This window comes from Salvelinus namaycush, chromosome 15 (genome assembly GCF_016432855.1).
Source record: "Salvelinus namaycush isolate Seneca chromosome 15, SaNama_1.0, whole genome shotgun sequence".
In the NCBI taxonomy this organism is placed as follows: domain Eukaryota; kingdom Metazoa; phylum Chordata; class Actinopteri; order Salmoniformes; family Salmonidae; genus Salvelinus; species Salvelinus namaycush.
Genome location: NC_052321.1, coordinates 40,963,526 through 40,975,358, shown reverse-complemented (window position 1 = coordinate 40,975,358; position 11,833 = coordinate 40,963,526). Strand labels below are relative to the sequence as shown.

At 41.3% G+C, this 11,833-nt stretch overlaps 1 protein-coding gene across 1 annotated transcript in view; it reads right to left on the bottom strand.

Moving 5' to 3' along the window:
• Positions 1 to 5,346: 5,346 nt before the first annotated feature.
• LOC120060533 (protein Smaug homolog 1-like) overlaps positions 5,347 to 11,833 on the bottom strand; it is a 92,646-nt gene continuing 86,159 nt past the window's right edge. Inside the window, exon 12 of the mRNA XM_039009923.1 lies at positions 5,347 to 10,426. Within this exon, the coding sequence (XP_038865851.1) occupies positions 10,398 to 10,426 (29 nt within the window). The 3' untranslated portion in view covers positions 5,347 to 10,397. The remainder of the gene's footprint in view (positions 10,427 to 11,833) is intronic.

Genomic DNA, 11,833 nt, shown 5'->3' with positions numbered 1-11,833 from the left:
AGAACCGGCACTTTTACAGAAACGTTGATTAATGTGCACTGTCCCTGTAAAAATTCTAACTCAAACTCAATAGGAAGGTGTTCTTAATGTTTTTTTACACTCATTGTATGCAGCGTTTACCGTGAATGCCATCTCCGCTAAAGCAGGAACATTGCCTTTAAATTTCAATTCACGGATTACTATAATCGTATGTATTTAACCTTGCCTTGAGCCAAACCTATTCAAGTGTGGTAAGTGCCCTTTTCGCATGGCATCATATTCCCGCTCAAGCCAAATGCTTCAAACCCATTCGTCAAACAATTAACACTTAGGTCTATCTATCAGCCTATCAGAAGGATCAGTCCCCGTCTACTGTACTTGTCATTAACTAATACACAAAGGGGGAGCAACATACACTCATACAAATTTGGTAGCTACTGCTCCAGTTAATTGTATACTGCACCCTTCAACTTCAGGAAACCAACAATGATGGGTTACTGAACATGTTAACTGGAGTTCAAATGATGTGATGTAATGTTGCTGTTAGTTTTGATTGTTGTATTTGTCTGTGACCAAAGTTTCCAAAAGGTGCAGTTACAATGACTAGATGGTAACTGGATAGTGCAATGAAGGAGGATTTAGATGGCACTAAACGGTGTCCATAATAGGACAAGCCGGTCAGGAGTTGTTGTCAGAGGCTGGGCTAATATGGACACCGTACATACACTGTACATTATTCGTCACACTATTGTAGGTATCACAATAGTGAAAAAGGTACAGATTGACAAATGTGGCTTTCTCTGTATCCCCCAAGTGTGCATTTCAGAATTCAGTTAGGGTCTCTATTGGGCACCACTAGCTTCGTATATGTAAGTCGTGTAGGTCTGTGTGCGTTTTTAATTTTTGTGTGTAATCTACAAGTGTATTTTCTAAAATTGTTGTGGGCCAGCCCAGTATATATTCCGCTGACCTCTATCTTGAGCAGCCTTACTTTTTTTTTTTGGAGGAGAATGGAGAATTCACTTCCAACCGATGAATTCGAAGAGACTAGAGGTAGGAGTCTCACCTCTTGGTAAAGGAGCACATCAACTCTGTTAACCTTCTATTGTCAACTCTGAATATATCTATGTATGTCAGTGTATAAATGTTTCAGATTTCTTTTAAACTTTTTAAATGTCAAAATATGCTGCACTTGAGTACAGTACAATCCTCTTTGCAATGTCACGTATACTGTATGTTTAATATTTAACATGTTATGTAGGCTCTTCTCTCTTCAGCCGGGATATTAAAATATAGTAACATTTGAAAAATGTTCAGTAGCTAGGTATCCATCCAATTGGCTAAAGATTTTTATGTGAATATTCAGACTTGTTGTAGATAAAAAGCTGTGTGTGATGACCGTGCACATGAAAATAACTTTGGCGTTTAAATTCCCATGTACCATTGCATTTGTAACTCTACGGATGGTTTTGTCACAAACTGTTGCGTTAATACCAAATGTGCGCTATCTGGTTTTGGCGCATGCTCCAGTGATGCCAATTCAGCAATTTTGTTGCTTGATTTAGCAACTTTTCAGACTACCCTGGCAACTTTTTTTTCAAACAGCACCTAGCAACACATTTAGCTCCTTTTAAAAATGTATTTGGAACTTTTAGCAACTTTTGAAAAGTGACTCAAACGCACGCATTTTCCCTCTAAATGACACAAAAACGATTTTCTCTGTCACACACTTAGTCACAACACACATGACTGGCTGCGAAAGTGCGTTGTGAGTGACGTCAGCAGCAGACGCTCAGCTCGTGCACAGGCAGCAGCAATTTCAGCAAATTGCAAATCATTGTTGGCTGACTGCAGCATCAGTAGTACGGGTTCGACGAGCCAACCCCAATTAATATAGTTGGTCACGAATGTTTGATCTTGAACAGAACTTACAACATCAATCAACATGTCTCAATCAAAATTGTACAGCCAGAAGTACAGAAAATAGTGGGAGTCTGTAACTGAACAAATGTCAAATCATATTTTTTTCCGAGATGGCCAGGCAATTTGAGTAACGTTATTGTGTATTCAACGTAATGACGCAGTTTTACGTTATCACGCAATGACATCACGTCATTTAGCAACAAATCAACCTGCCTCTAGCAATTTACCCTGTAAATGAGTTGGCAACACTGGCATGCTCTCCAGTCTAGAACAGTTCGCTGACAACGTGGACAGGGTAGGTTATATGATGCAATATGGATAAGAGCAATAGCATTTTTATTTGTTAATTGGCAGACAAGTTTTGTTCATGTAGCCAGCATTCAAATAAAACTCTTGATGGGCATGTGCATGAAGCTCATCACCGTCCATCACTTAACCGTCATGAAAGTTCATCAAAATGATTTAATCTGCCTATAAACGCAAATGTTTTTCCATGTCGTAGTACAACAGATGTCATCGCATGACTCTCAAGTTTACTTCGATATGGTTTATTAAAATCAATATTAGCACATACAAGCTTTCCACCGCATTTGTCGCATAATTATTTTTTACCGACAAAAATTATCCCACCATGAACAAATTTTCGACATTTCTACCGATACTTTCCATCACACCTATTGTGATTTATTTTCATACAGTATGACTTTACTCTCAAACTGTGAATGGAAACGTTGCGATAAATAGGAATAGTAGCAAGCGGTATAGTTGTACATTTATTCGAAATATATAATACTCTGAAATGGGTAGGTTTTAACCAATCTGATTTGGCCATTGGGGTTGTATATGTCAGGGGTGGGAGAAGGTGCGTGCTATATAGTCAGACAGCTCCTACATTGTCTCTGTGGCCTTTTTTAGGAGGACCTGTTCTTTGGGCTCCTTCACCACTGTCATTTAGGTTACACTTCTTACTGTGGTCATTTGAAAGTTTTAAATAAAGAAAATTAAATATGTATGTAAGAACTATGAACCTGGCTATGGTGCTCTTCTTTGTAAAAGCCTGTTTATACCTGGCACTAACATATGTCCTGTTCTACTTTCTGATTGTGCCCACATTTAAAGTGTAGATTATTTAAAATACCTGATTGATCACACAATGTTGGCACCATATACCAGCATACAATTGGAAAAATCCACTTGAACGCACCTCCAACTGGTAATTACAAGTGGTAAACTTGTCTATCATCCCCATGCTCACTTGCACCTCTAAATTGTCAACAAAAAGAAAGCAGATGGCAGCAGCTTCAGCAGTTGTGGTTTATGATAAGAACAAAATACAAATTATTGATACAAAATTGATTCTGTTCATCTTCGTTTTGATTTAAGTGAAAGCAGCTCTGGATATGGGCAAAAGAGCAAAACAATCACTTGCCTTCTTATGACCTCCATGTTTGATGGTATTTCCCAGTTCAAAACGACTTCACACTGGTAATTACCACCTTCCCACTTGGTTATGAACCTATTATTAAGGACACCCATATCGGCATTTGTCATTTAGCAGACACTCTTATCCAGAGTGACTTCGTGCATTCATCTTAAAATAGTTAGGTGGAACAACCACATATCACAGTCATAGTAAGTACATTTTCCTCAAAGTCAGAGCTAGTAAGGGGTAAAAAAGTTTAAAAAAAGCAGTGTTAGGCATTATTTATTTAGGGAGGGGTCAGGGTGAGAAGGGGGTGCTGTGGGATTATTTCAGATGCTTTCGGATGATGGGCAGGGACTCTGCTGTCCTAGCTTCAGGGGGAAGCTGGTGACAGGACAGAGAAGAGCTTGGACTGGGCTGAGCGGGAGCTGCCAAGAGACCAGAGGTGGCAGAACGGAGTGGGTGTTGTCCAGGGTCACGCCAAGGTTCTTTGTACTCTGGGAGGGGGACACTGGAGTTGTCAACAATGATGGAGAGGTCTTTGAGCGGGCAGGCCTTGCCCTGGCGGAAGAGCAGCTCCATCTTGTCGAGGCTGAGCTTGAGGTGGTGGGCCGACATCCAAGCTGAGATATCTGCCAGGCAAGCAGATGCGTGTCGCCACGTGGGTGTCAGAATGGGGGAAGGAGAGAAGTAGTTGAGTCTCATCCGCATAGCAATCATGAGCGAGACCTGGTGGGGATATGACTGAGCAGAGTAGCTTTGTGTATAGAGAGAAGGGCCTAGAACCAAGCCCTGGGGGACACCAGTTGTGAGTACAGTATGTGGTGCAGACACAGATCCTCTTCACAATGCCAGGCAGGAGCAGCCTGATAGGATGCAATCCAAGAGTGCAGAGGCTGAGATGCCCAGACCTGAGAGGGTGGAGGAGGATGTGATGGTTCACAGTGTTGAAGGCAGCATATTGATCTAGGAGGATGACAACAGAGGAGAGAGTCAGCTTTGGCAGTGTGAAGAGCCTCCGTGACACAGAGAAGAGCAGTGACACGTCTTGAAGCCTGACTGGTTAGGGTCAAGAAGATCGTTCTGAGAGATAGCGAGAGAGTTGGTCAGTGTTAAAGGAATTTCGATTCCTGTTTATTAACCAATTCAATTAAAACACTCTGCCCATAAATAAGAATTTGTAAGATAATTATCTGCATAAAATGGACAGATGCCAGTCTTAAAATCAATCAATCAATAGCGTTTATTCTCGAGAGTACTGATCATAATACATTTTACATCAGGTTATATAATAAGAATGATGTCATAGGTTTTAATGTCCAACCTCCTCTCGGATACAATGGCAATACAGTTCGAGTTCTCATTACTGTCTGCCACCTGTTCAACTATCTACAACCAACTCAAGGTCTTTCCCCTCCCTGGGTAGAGACATCATTCTAGCCTGTCTGAAGATAAACCCATTCTTTCTAACAAGGAACACATAGAATTATAACTCATAAATGTTGAATGTTAAGTCAAATGTATACATATTTTAGTCATTAAACACAAAAATCCCGTAACAGTCAGAAAGAAAAGAAAGGGATTACCGGTCTGTATTGTCTGATGTCAGAGTCGTCGAGTGTTGGTTTCTTGAGGGGAGCGACTCTGGCAACTTTGAAGTCCGAGGGAACGCAGCCAGTGCTCAGGGATGAGTTGAGGGAAGTGAGATGGTCTAAGGGAGGAGAGGGTCGAGCGAGCAGGGTGTCGGGTGGCCGGACCTCACATTGTGTACACTTGCTTTGGGGTTACAAAATGGGGGTGTAGGGATTTTTTTGGGGGGGGGGGGGGGGGGGTTGACAGCTTTGTTTTAGCTGGTCGTGTGAAACAAGGCGGTACCCTCCTTGACTGGAGCCCGCCTCTTGGCAACAGGTTTTATGAAAGTGCTTCAGCTTCTCTGATTGTTGTGCTTTTTGGAGGAGTAGCCAGTAGACTCGTCTCCTGCTATGGTGTGGCCTCCCAGAATACAAGACATGACCCTTTCATTAGAATTTAAAACTTTTTTTATCCATAGACAATTTTACAAGTTATTCTTTAATACATTTTTTGTCTGTGGTTATAACAAAGATGTCAAGCATTTGAACACAGACCCCCACAAAACAAAGCATTCAGTCGATTCATTCAGTATCTTTCACTCACTCACTCGCAGCTCTCCCATTCTGAATAGATAGCAACCACAATCTCTCATAGACAAAAATGAAAATACATACATTTACACAGAGGAGTCTCTGTAGATCCATTTAGAACATATGAGCATCCACACTTCCTCTCACAAGCCAAACCCTGCCCGAGGCAAGTAGCTACAGGAACACAGAACCTGAGACAGGCTTTTGGCATGGCGTCAGGGCCCGAATTAAAAAAGTAACTCTGGGATCAGGTCCCCCCTGTCCATATAATTTTAATCATTATGATCTAGAAAGCATGTAAAAAGCACTACTACTCAGATTCTTTGTAAATACTGGCCCAGTTCTAATTGGCTGGCTCTACAGAGAGACTGGTTGTAATACTGATCTATGTAGTGTACAGTGGACCTCAGGTCTCTGAACGTCAGCCCTCATGTGTTACTGAACTGTGGGCATAGTGACCATACAATCCCTAGATACTGTATAACACACACATACAGCTGAGAGGCAGTCATCCTCTGATGACTAAACAAAGGAAGAAAAACAACAGCCTTCTTTTGATTGGGCCATGCCATGTCGCAGCATTTCTGGCACATTTGAGAATAAGTATTTTACAGTTACAGCAAGACACACACGTGCAAACACACACAAAGCATATACATCTGTTTGTTGTACAGACAGGTATAATTCCTAACTTCATATCAGCATTGAAAAGTACCTACAGAAACAAAAAAATACACTGACAACACGAGGCCAGAAAGAAGTGTTCCATATTGTTTTTGTCTACAACGTGACGCCAAAAGATACATTTTAAAATGTCCTAGAGGACCTAGTATGCAGTTTGGAGGATGCCACCATTTTGACTGTCAACACACCTCTATCTGGGTTGCTTCTAGTAATATTATTACAGTCATTTACATTTTGGGTAAATGTCTTGAGTAAAAAAAAAAGGCACTGCCATTTGTTATTTTAAATATGACTTCCCAGCCTCGTGCATTTCTATAATATAAATTACCATTTTTTTGGGAGCTTTTGAGTTTTTTTCTTAAACATAGGATATTATTTTTTCAAATATATTTGTAAGCCTGCAGTCAATACAGGACATCGGCTTTTTGATAACAAAAACAAAACAAACAGAGCACAGTAAAGCTGTAGAACTTTTGTTACAGTATGGATGCTTCCGAGTTTACAAAAAAAGAAAGAGTCTCGCCATCGAATAATGATGCGATATTTGACTAAATGTGCAGAGTGTCTATGACCAACAAAAATTTCAGTTTAAAAAAACCCATTAAATTAAATAATAATATATTTGGAATATCAAGGTTATCATCTAACTGTTAATACTGCAGTGTGTACAGCGGATCTCTCTCATCCCAGCCACATAGGGGTTGGATGCGCTTTGGAAAATACAAATAAAAAACCCTTTTTTGTGTTACACAAGATGAACAGCTTCCGGATGAGTCAAAGTCCGATCCACTCCTCATCTGGCTACTTCACACACACACAGTTGCAGTAATATATCAATGACATTCACAACTCTTCTGTTTACTGCCTCTGCTCCATCGCTCTCTCATAGGTACATACTGTAGTGTACACTACATTCACACACACATAACCTCATGGGCAGTAGTGAGTGTGAAAGTCCCACCCTAGAATGCACTACCCTCTGCTCTGCAGTTGTTGCCAGTCTTTTGGATAGGCTACATATATCTTAGCCATCCACTGTGATGTCATCACTAGCCATGCAGATGGTGGTTAGCTTGGTAAGCACTGGTTGCCCATTCCCAAAGGGCTATCCCTGGACCTCCGATGCGCATAGCCGAAGTGTAACAAAGTAGTAAAGGGCCTTATCCCACAGAAATAACCCCAGATGACTCTCCATCCCAGTCTATCAAGGGTTACCGTGGCCTGTTCTATTTGGCAATGTTTCAAAAGGGTCGTTGCCCCCTATCCTGTTTGTTCTGCTGGTGGCCACGTTCAGACATTTGGCCAACCAGGATGACAAGCGTTCCCAAACCGTCAGTCAGAAGAAAAAACGAATCCAAACAAGACACAGAGTGTCTCTCTACTCCACTATTAAATATAAAAATGTGCGATTATACTGTAGTTCAAAACCAAAATAACTATGTTAATATTTGAGATGTACTTATGGTCACCAGCCATAGCAAGTTAATACATATGGTACTTTAAATAATACATCTAAATGAATACAATAAATCACCTCTGCAACATTAGAAAAAAAAAAAGAAGAATAAATTATTTGAATCTGCTAATAGTATCAATTTATATGGCAGTGACAAGTGGATCTAACTACCATGTACATCCACTGATGCATGTTGCATCAGTGTACCAATACTGTAATGCTGCCACTAAATATTTTCCAAACCATGCCACAAAAGGGTCCATGCCAATTCATGCTTTATGCAATTTTCCTGTCACCGTCCCAGTTAAGGCCTTGCGTTTTTAGTGAGAGCACTTCCTGAAGCAGTGACGTTTGACTGACTATGAAACATCACTACAAGCATCAGTTACATTTTGACAATAACAGGTTAAAGGTTTGAGGTTTGACTGGGGTCACCCCTACTTTGACAAGATGGCTCAGTCTGAGAGCTTCAGTTCAATGCACACTTGGGAGTGGGCTGTAGTTACTTTGGCAGAGGAAGGGGTGTTCTCGTTCTCCATCGCCGAGCAACGGTGCATTTGGCATGAAGCTGGTTTCATCTCACTACAAGTTCACCTCCACAATAAGTCAAGTCCCTTTTCCTGATCTACAAAACTCTTAACCTTTCCTCTCCAAACCACTTGCCTCTCCCCACTGATGAACGTTTATTGCACATACTTGCCATTTCTATTGCTGCACCTATTGGCATTGTTATTGATGGATTAGCTGTAGTAAAATATCACAACACCAAGTGCAGAACAAGAAAACGAGACACATAAGAATTCAAAAATAAACTAACCCAAAAAGTTGCGCAATAACCCTCACAAAACACCACACCAAATCAGGATGCCCATTCAGGCACAATACATTAGCGTGATCTTCCATGCACAAAACACCCACTTACAGGATGACAGTGATACAGTGGCTAATAACAACAGAGCCTAACTCAGCTCTAAAAGAGGTTATTTTACCATGAACCTACCCTTATAGCATGTCGTGCAGACAACAATGAATCAAGGATAAATATTAAGACAAAAAAAACGAACAAGAAATTGAAGTACAAAAAGCCTAATTCCAAGTGCCTGGCTGTCTAACTGCTTTTGGCCACTAGATGGAGTTAAGTACTAAAAAGAGAGTAATCTCAGGGATTTAAACTAGTTTTAAACCCTTCATGGGTTGATGTTTCTATGCTGCTTGAGGGAAAGGAAACCTCAGCAACCTTCTCGTTTACATCCGCCAAAGCTACTTCCTGATTCTCCCGTCCTCTGTCTTTTCTCCTTGATTCAGAACATCTTTGACCATCTCTTACTTCCTAGTAAAATGAGAGCATATAGCATACAACGCTATAGTACCTACCCTGGACTGAAAACACACATGTAAATCCTCATTCTATTTCACAATGAGACACATTGAAAATACTCCTGACCCACACTGACTAGCCCTAATTAGAGAATAGGTCACACAACATTGTGCACCTGTTAAAGAAACCTCACTCCCAAATCCAGACACAGCCCAAGCAAATTAACAGCATAACCATTCAATGCATAGTCTGCAGGGACAAAGATGAAAGAATTCTAAAAGATTATATATATTGGCCTGTCTATAACATTTACCTAGAGCTTCACCACAACGCTACTACACAATTTTCCTCTCTTGTTTCAAATCAAAGTCCCTGCCTCTGACATGGATCCATCATCACTGACGTCCTCTTCTCCTTCTAAATCACTTGGCACAGACCATCCTGTGTCTCCCCACTTTCATTTCCCCTCCTCCCATCTCTTCTAATTTCTCTGTTTTTCCTTCTACACACTTCCACTGCATCCCCCTTTCCTTTTAGCGTTTTCATTTTTCACACAGCTTGGCTGCTGGTAAGCAAAAGAAAGAAACAAAAAGCAAAAAAACAACGATAAAGTTGGTTGTAAACTATGATAGCTACTGTGGGACGTTAGTCTATTAAGCGACTAGTACGGTAGTATGCTACTATTTTCCCAAAAATTATTTAAAAAAATAAAATATAAGAGATAACATTCATAGCCGAAATTTATAAATGTTTCGGTACCATAGTAGCATCTTATGTAAACAATACATACATGTAAAAAATGTTTTTTTTTCTGTCACCTATACAGAGCATAGGGGTCTTTTGAAAAACCTCCTCCCTAAAACTCTCCCAAACAGTGAGATGAATGCCGAAGCTTCTCTCACAATGTGTCCCACTTTGTTTATTTACTTACTTGTCTTGTGTTTGTTTTTGGCTCAGTGAGACGTCATATGGTACGACTGGTAGAAATGCTGACTGGTGCGAACTGGTGTGGGGACTGTGGGTGGAGAAGGGAAGTCTACAGTCTTATAGCATGATATACTACAGTACCCATAATGCACCACTCCCCCTTCAACTGGGCCCAGGGTCTACCCACCCAGCCCAGCAGAGGGCACTCCTCGGGCACTGTTGTAGGTAGTTATACTGGGTGGGGAAAGGAGTCTGCACTGCATTTCTCATCCATCACTGAAGCCCAGGTACTTATGAGTGTGCTGGGGGCATAGCCGTGTTTTGTTGTGATGGTAACATGCCAATGTGCTGCTGCGTTAGTCGTTTGTTAGCAGTTTTTGCGGATTGCCTCGCCGTGGCATGATTTGCAGCCCAGCAACCACCCCGGTTGACCTCTCCCATTGGCTGTGGGGTGTGTGTGTGTGTGTGTGGGGGGGGGGGGGGGGGGGGGAACAGATGTCCCCAGGTCTCCTTCAGGTCCTACTCTCAGATGGTGGATGTGCGGTCGACTCCATCTAGACACACAGAAGGGAGGGACATAGGACAAACCATCAGATAGGAATAAGAATAACAACTGGACAAATACAGACGGAATGTTTCAAAACAAAAAAACAACTGTTGCATCTGGCTTAGCTGGATGGACCCGGGTTAGGACCCGGGTTATGTCCTAAATGGCACCCTATTCCCTACATAGTGCACTACCTTTGACCGGAGCCCTATGGACTTAGGTGTCTTCGGACCTTAGAAACAAGCTATATAAATCCTATGTATTGTTATTTTGGTATTTGGTATTTTATTGCAAAAGCAGCAGCTACTCTTCCTGGGGTTCACACAAAACATAATACAGAATGACATAATACAAAACATCAACAGACAAAAACAGCTCAAGGACAGAACTACATAAAAAAAATGTAAAGGCACACGTAGCCTACATATCAATGCATACACACAAACTATCTAGGTCCAATAGGGGAGAGGCGTTGTGCTGTGAGGTGTTGCTTTATCTGTTTTTTGAAAACAGGTTTGCTGTTTATTTGAGCAAAATGAGATGGAAGGAAGTTCCATGCAATAAGGGCTCTATATACTGCTGTACGCTTTCTTGAATATGTTCTGGATTTGGGGACTGTGAAAAGTACCCTGGTGGCATGTCTGGTGGGATAAGTGTGTGTAAGTTGACTATGCAAACTATTTGGGATTTAATGTTTCTTATAAAAAGAAGTGATGCAGTCAGTCTCTCCTCAACTCTTAGCCAAAAGAGACTGGCATGCATAGTATTTATATCAGTCCTCTGATTACAATGAAGAGCAGAACATGCTGTTCTGGGCCAGCTGCAGCTTAACTAGGTCTTTCCTTGCAGCACTGGACCACACGACTAAAACTAGAGCCTGCAGAACTTGCTTTTTGGAGTGTGGTGTCAAAAAAGCAGAGCATCTCTTTATTACGGCCAGACCTCTCCCCATCTTTACAACCATTGACCATGACAGTTTACAATCTAAGGTAACGCCAAGTAATTTAGTCTCCTCAACTTGTTCAACAGCCACACCATTCATTACCAGATTCAGCTGAGGTCTAGAACTTAAGGAATGATTTGTACCAAATACAATGCTCTTAGTTTTAGAGATGTTCAAGACCAGTTTATTACTGGCCACCCATTCCAAAACAGACTGCAACTCTTTGTTAAGGGTTTCAGTGGCTGCATTAGCTGTGGTTGCTGATGCGTATATGGTTGAATCATCAGCATACATGGACACAAAGAGGGCCTAGAGCGCGGCCCTGCGGTACACCACACTTTACAGGTTTGACATTAGAGAAGCTACCATTAAAGAAAACCCTTTGAGTTATATTAGATAGATTGCTCTAAATCCACAATATGGCAGAGATTGAAAAGCCATAACACAAGTTTTCAACAACAGGTTATGGTC